At 36.8% G+C, this 7699-nt stretch overlaps 1 protein-coding gene across 1 annotated transcript in view; it reads left to right on the plus strand.

The window, feature by feature from the left end:
• The window catches only part of GPR98 (G protein-coupled receptor 98), a 1036968-nt gene that overhangs the window by 298538 nt on the left and 730731 nt on the right, over positions 1–7699 (plus strand). The window contains exons 52-53 of the mRNA XM_006885387.1: positions 5385–5640; positions 7471–7673. Of these exons, the coding sequence (XP_006885449.1) occupies positions 5385–5640; positions 7471–7673 (459 nt within the window). The remainder of the gene's footprint in view (positions 1–5384; positions 5641–7470; positions 7674–7699) is intronic.

Below are 7699 nucleotides of genomic sequence, written 5' to 3' on the forward strand. Positions count from 1 at the left end.
ATCATTACCCTGTCTTTTCAAGTCCCTACTGGATCCTTCCTGTTTCCTTAACTTCCTCCCACCACCCACCAAATTGATCAATCCTGTGGTTTCGACCCTAGCCATCTTCACCCTTCTGCTCCCATCTCTTCCCCCTTTGGTGCCCATATATATTTTACTAGTTATCCTTCTATTTATAAATAATGTTCTTGTGCAGTATTCATCCTTATAACACTGAATTACTTCACTCAGTATAATGCTTTCCCATGTCTCCCAAGTTATGTAGTATTTTTTTGAAATTGTTACTCCTGAGTGCTGCATAATATCCTATTGTGTGAATGTACCACAGATTCTCAATCTGTTTGGTTGTGGTTGGACATTTGGGCTGTTTCCATGTTCTTGTGTTGTAAATAATGCTGCTGTGAACATTGGTGTACAAATCTCCATTTGTGTCTCAGTTCAAATTTCTTTGGGGTATATATCTAGTAGTGGAATAGCTGGGTCATATGGAGTTTCTATAATCAACTTTTTAAGGAAATGCCAAACTGCCTTCCAGAGTGGTTGCACCATTTTACAATCCTACCAACAGGGTATGAGAGTCCCCACCTCTCCACATCCTCTCCAACACATATTACTTGCTGCCTTAATAAACTTTGCCAATGATACTGAGTTGACATGGTATCTCATGACAGTTTTGATTTGCACCTCCCTTATTGCTAATTGTTTTGCACATTTCTTCATGTGTCTGTTCTTCATGTCTTCCTCTGAGAAAAGTTTTTCTATGTTTTTTGCCCATTTTGTAATCATCAGCCTTTTTATTCTGGAAGCCAAGTAGCATTCTATAAACTTTTGTTATGAGTCCCTTGTCTGAGATGGTGTTGCCAAATGTTTGTTCCCAGTCAGTAGATTTTCTTTGCACCCTGTTGGAAAAAGATTTTGATGAGCACAGAGATTTAATCTTTAGAATGTCCCATTAATCAAATCTATCCTCTTCAGATTGTGCATTACTGGCTGTATTTATCAGTCTCTTTACACCATAGACCAGGCCTTCTAAGCTTGGTCCCAGTTTTTCTCTTATGAACTTTATGGTTTGGGGCTTTGCTCCCTGCTCTCTGATCCTCCTTGAGTTGATTTTTGTGTATGCTGTGAGATGTGGATCCTGTTTCAGCTTTCTGCAGGTTGTGGTTGTTATGTGCCTTCGAGTCACCTGCAACTCATAGACACACTATCTACAATAGCTCTGAAGCTTACCCTATCCTAAGCCAATTTCACTGACTCCGACACACCTACCCCTTTTTCCCCAGTACTGTATCAATCCATCTCAACTGAGGTCATCCTCTCCTGCACTATCCTTCCATCCTTCTCCATGATGTCTTTCTCCAAAGACAGGTCCCTCCTGGTCATGTACCCAAAGTATGTGAGACAAAGCTTCAAAATTCTAGCCTCCAAGAAGAAACTTGATTTCAGCCTCTCCAAGTCAGTCCTGTTTGTTTTCTTGGTAGCCCATGTTATATTCAGGACTCTTCTCTTGAACCACACAACTCAAAGGCATCAACTTTTCTGTCTTCCTTAGTAATTGTCCAGCTCTCTGATGCATAGCAAGTAATTGCAAAGACCATGGCCTGGATCAGGTGCACCTTAGTCTCTAGACTGACATCGTTGCTCTTCAGTACTCTAGAGAGGTCCCTTACAGCAGACTTTCCCAAGGCAATTCTTCTTTTGATATTCTGACTACTGGTGCCAAGAGTGTTGATTGTGAAGCAGAGCAAGCTGAAATTTTCAACAATCTCAATCTCTTTTCCATCTATCATGGTGCTGCCAATTGGCCATGTTGTTGTTGTGTATCATAGAGTCAGAACCAACCCATAGCAGATGTATGCATCTTCTTGCTATTAGGGCATCAGAGCTCCCTTGGCCTAGTGGTGAGAATCTTTGTTTTCTTGAAGTTCAATGCATATTGAACACTACAATCATTGACCTTCTGCATAAATCTCTTCAGATCCTCCTCAGTTTCATCAGGCAAGGTTGTGTCTGCATATCAAAGGTTGTTGATGAGTCATCCTCCAAACCCAATGCCACATTCCTCCTCATAGAACCCAGCCTCCCCAATGATCTGTCCTGCACATAGATTGAAAAGGTATGGAGGTAGCAGTCCAGTTTTGCCAGCACCATTTGTTGAAGAGGTTGTAATTTCCTCATTTGATAAATTTTATTTCCTTGTCAAATATCAGTTGACCATAACTAGAGACCATATCTAGGTTCTCAGTTCAGTTCCATTGACCCATGTGCCTGTCATTGTATCAGTACCATCCTATTTTGGTTAGTACTGCTGTGTAGTAGGATTTGAGGTCAGAGAGTGCTATCTATGCCTCCCCTTCATTTTTGGTTTTCAGAAGTGCTTTCCTTATTCGGGGTTTCTTTCCTCTCCAAATAAAGTTGACAATTTTCCTTTCAATCGGTTTGAAAAATGAATTTGGTGTCTGCATTTGGATTGCATTGAACATGTAGATTGCTTTTGGTAGGATTGTCATTTTCACATTAGTCTTCCTATCCATGAACAGGACGCATTTCCCCCATTTATTTAGGTCTTTAGTGTGGCCTACTGGCAAGAAGCTGCACTGCAGTTTAAATCCTGCTCTGGGGGAGAAGAATGGACCGTTTTCTCCTGCGTTTCTGAAAACCTGCTGCAGGGTCAGCTATGAGTTGGTTAGAATTGATGGTACATACACAACAACAGTAACATTGTGTCTTGAGGAAATGTTATGAATGTTTCTTTGTACAGGTCTTTTATGTTTCTAGTTAGGTTCAGTCCCAAGTGTCTCAGTTTGAGGTTGGCTTTTATAAATAGTATTACTTTCTTGGTTTCCTTCTCTTGATTTCTCTTTATTATTGTAAAGGAATCCTACTGATTTTTGGATATTGATCTTGTATCCTGCAACCATACTAAATTTGTCCACTAGCTCTAACATGTTGGGTATTTTTTGTTGTTGTTGAGTCCTTGGAATTTTCTGTGAACACTTTATGATTGGCATATAGCTGTAGTTTTACCATTTTTGCCAATCTGGAAACCTTTGATTTCCTTCTCTTGTTTTATTGCCCTAGCAAGCACTTTCAACACAATATTGAATAGAAATGGTGACAATGGACATCCTTGTCCAGTCCCTCGTGTTTTTGTGTTTTATTTTGTTTTGTTTTTCTGTTAGGTGTCATTGAGTTGAGTATGACTCATAGCGACCCTATGAAAAAAGATCTGAACCCAGTCCTCTCCTGCACCATCCTCACACTTCCTGACAAACAAGAGCCCATTGCAGCAGTCAGTGTGTCAGTCCACCTGGTTGAGGGTCTTCCTCTCCTTTGCTGACCCTCTACCCTTCCCAATATCATGCCTTTCTCCTAGGAATAACACCTACTAGCAACATGTCCAAGAACAAATTCTTCTAATTTTCCTTACCCCTCACCCATCAAATTGTACAACAACATAATTAACCTCCCCTTGCCCTGCACATCCTCATTCCTCTACTTCTCTACTTTACCCATCCCCCTTGAATCCATATACTCTTTTTACAAGAATATAAAAAGAATGGAAAAAATGATAAATTAAAAAAGTTAACATAGCGAGGGGAAAAGAGGAAAATGTGCAACAATGAATGAATGAAAACCCAAATTTTCTGTAAACTTTCATTAAAATTACAATTAAATTAAAAACCAAACAAACTCATGTCCAAAGTATGTGAGGCGAAGCGTCATCCTTCTTGCCTCCAAAGAATCCTTGGCTGTACCATCTCCAAGACATATGTGGTCTTTCTCTTGGCCATCCATGGGACGTTCAGTGCTCTTCTCCAACACTACAGGTCAAGGTTGTCAATTCTTTTTCTTTCATCCTTATTCATTGCCCAGGTCTCATTTTTCTCCATTGAGAATGATAGTAGCTCATGGTTTTGCATATATACTTTTCACTATGTAGAGGAATTCCTTTCTATTCCTATTTTGTTGAATGTCTTAATCAGGAAGAGGTGTTGGATTTTGTCAAATTCCTTTTCTGCATCTATTGCTAGGATCATATGGTTCTTGTTATTTTATTTGCTTTGTTACTGTGGTGAATTAAGGTGATTGTTTTTCTTCTGTTGAACCATCCTTTCATTTGAATTATGAATTCTACTTGGTCATGATGAATTTTTTATGTGCTTTTGGATTAAATTGGCGAGGATTTTGTTAAGGGTTTTTGCACCTATGTTCATGAGTGATATTGGTGTGTAGTTTTCTTTTTTGGTAATATGTTTGCCTGGTTTTGGAATTAGGGTTATACTTGATTCATAGAATGATTACATTCATTTTTTTTATCAATTAAAATTTCTTATTTAAACTTGATTGAAATGATTTCTAGATGAATACATTATATGTGTAGATTATATTTTGGAAGGATTAATGATTTTATTCAAAAGCCAGTAAAATTTTTATTGGAAGGGAATGATTGTGAAAAGGTTAATTAGACTTTGTAGGACATTCAGTTCTGCTACAAGTATTTAACTCTACTTTTTGTACATGAGTACTGATAATAGTGATGGAATGAACTTGACTTTGTTCTAGTACAACCTCATTTGGAGAAATAGGCAGAAAATAGGATTTGGCAGTCTGTCTTTACTATTTTGGCCCTTGATTCTCTTGACTTTAGAGCCTTAAGTACTTTCTCTAGATTAAGAGATGAATGTTCTCAAAGATAGATGCATAGGTGTGCACCTGTATAATTGTAAATAATTTCAACTTTATTGTTGTAGAATAAGGCATGTGCTAGCGAACAGTAGGAATTGGAAGAAACAGGAAGAAGTTCTGCCAGAACTGTCTTCAGATGCCTTCCAGAAAACTTGTGTTTCACTTTTTAGATGTGAGGAAGACATCAGCAGATTTTATGCAAGAGGAATAGAGGCTCTGATGTGTATTTTATCTTTCACAGCTTCTGTTTTGGTTGATTCAGTGTTAAATTTGTTTAAATTTCATCTATTTAAAATTTGGCTAAAATAAGTAGCAATCATGACAAAAGTTATACAGAAAAAAATATTTGAATTAGTAGACCACCCTTGTTTATTTTCATCAATTTTGGTCTGTGGTATCTGAGATTTGGATTCTGAGAGAGAAACCATGTGCTCTTAATAATAATGGAAGGAAGGCTTTTGCATGTGACAAATTTGACTACATGGTCTATTTGCTTACATTTTAGAAAGAATTTATTTTTTCTCTCTTTTAACTTTTCCCTTTTTAGATAAAAATATTTATTTATAGAATCACATTTGTCTTATTAAACATCTTGTTATGTAAGTTGTTATAATCAGACAAAATAACTGTTTTTAATATTCTTAGTGTATAGTGCTAATATAAAGAAAACACATTTATTTTCTTTTAAATTATAGATTTCATTTTCTGAAGGCCAAGCACTGTCTACAATCACACTGACTGTTGTTGCTGACGATGTACCAGAGTTATCAAGGGCTGTGATTGTAACACTCATCAGTATTACCACGGAAGGAGTGGAGGATTCATCAAGAGGTGCTACCATTGATCAGAAAAGGAATAAATCCATGATCACCACTCTACCCAATGACTCACCCTATGGCTTGGTGGGATGGCATTCTGAGTCTTTCTTTTTAAGAGTATCAGAACCAAAAGGTAGTTTTTATTAAATGTCTTTCAAGTTCTAGAAGAGTTTTTATTGAGTAATTCAATTTTAATATTTATGAAAAATTAAATTTCTCTTTTCATATAAGTCTAACAGGTTTTACTCAAGCTTTTTTTTTTAAGTTTCCTTGTCTTTATTTAATCTTGCAACCATGTAATAACTTAGCAATAATGTCATAGGAAATACTTTTGCTATCTTAAGATGATATAGCTGGGTATTTTAAGGGAAATAATATATTACAAGTTGTACCAGTTTGTTACTCTATTTCTATTTTCATTTGTTAAAATCTGTTCTCTGTCCTCACATAGTTTTTCTAACACAGTTTTTTAATAATTCTAAGTAATCATTGTCAACACAGTGAAATGCACATGATATTTAAAGTATTAATTTTTTAACTCAGAGAAGTAAGACAGACTAAATTTTTCCCTTTGACGTGTCTGGTGATCATTTCCTATATCCTTTAAATTGAGCTCTGAAATAATTTCATGTACATCCTGTAAATCCTGTACAGGTCACTGTGATTCAGAATTGACTCATTAGCACTGAGTGCTAGTAAGTGCTGTGAATTATGCTGTGAAATATGTGAATATGCTCTGGAAATGACATAGTCTTTACTACTCATCAGTAACTCACAAATCAATGGTGGAGATTAAAGGACGCATTTTGTTTTCCATATTGTGTGTCAAACAAAATTTTAAAAAGTCTATGAAATAAAATAAAAACTGAAAGCTATGAAATGCCCTAAAAGTTATAATAGACATCTTAGTAGAAGAACATGATCACTCTTATTCTAGTAATGAATCATTAAATCACTTTTGTTTCAAAGATTCTTGTGGGCTTTTAAATAAGCATCTAGGTTGAAAATTCACATAGGCACTTTGTTAAGATTTATTGCTATTTCAATTAATGTGTATGCCATCGGAAAAACAGGCAAGTATATTAGAGAAACAGAAAGTCAAGTTTGGAATTTATAAAGATAAGAGTTGTTGTTGTTGTTATGTGCCGTCAAGTCATTTGCGACTCGTAGCGACCCTATGTACAACAGCCCTAAACCCTGCTCTATTCTGTGCCAATCGCATTGCCTCTGACACACCCATCCCAATTACCCCAGTCACTGAATCAGTCCACCTCAAAGAGGGTCTTCCCCTCCTGCGCTGTCCCTCCACCCTACCAAGCATGATGTCCCTCTCTAAAGACCTGTCTCTCCTTACAAGATGTCCGAAGTATGTCAGACGAAGCCCCAGAATCCTTGCCTCCAAGGAGTAGCCTGGTTTAACCCTCTCCAGGATGAATGTGTTTGTTTTCTTGGCAGTCCATGGTACATTCAATACTCTTCTCCAGCACCACAGCTCAAAGGCATCAATTCTCCTTCTATCCTCCAACTATCATTGTTCTATCCTCCTTCCATCATTGTCCAACTCTCTGATGTATAACAAGTGATTGCAAAGACCATGGCCTGTATCAGGCCCGCCTTCGTCTCCAGAGAGACACCGTTGCTCTTGAGTACTTTAGAGAGGTCCCTAACAGCAGACTTTCCCATCGCAATATATTTTTTGATGATTTTTCAGCATTTGCTTGGGGACAAGGGAGACTGGACAAAATCTATTGTATGAATTATGTCTTTTCTATCTTTATTTCCTTAACTGTCAGAGGAATAGTGTAGAATGTTCTAACCCAAGCCTTTTGTGGGTCATTGATAATAAATTTGATAATGACATTGATAATGACAATAATTGATAATGAATTTGATAATGTCATTGATAATGACAACAATAACAACTACAAAGAGAGTATTTACTTCAAGCATACTTATCTTACAGAGAACGTCACCCTTCTTCAATTACAAATTGTTCGTTATAAAGGACTGTTTGGGGACATTGCTATTCACTTGATAACTAAACCCAATTTCTTACTGCACATCAATAATCAAGCTACTGAAAATGAAGACTATGTGTTAGAAGAATCAATAATAATAATGAAAGAAAACATAACAAAAACTCATGTTAAAATTATCATATTGCCGGTAAGTCAGGACTGCAGTATATGTTA

Source organism: Elephantulus edwardii, unplaced genomic scaffold (assembly GCF_000299155.1).
Source record: "Elephantulus edwardii isolate Elephantulus edwardi_28Jun2011 unplaced genomic scaffold, EleEdw1.0 scaffold00043, whole genome shotgun sequence".
NCBI lineage: Eukaryota > Metazoa > Chordata > Mammalia > Macroscelidea > Macroscelididae > Elephantulus > Elephantulus edwardii.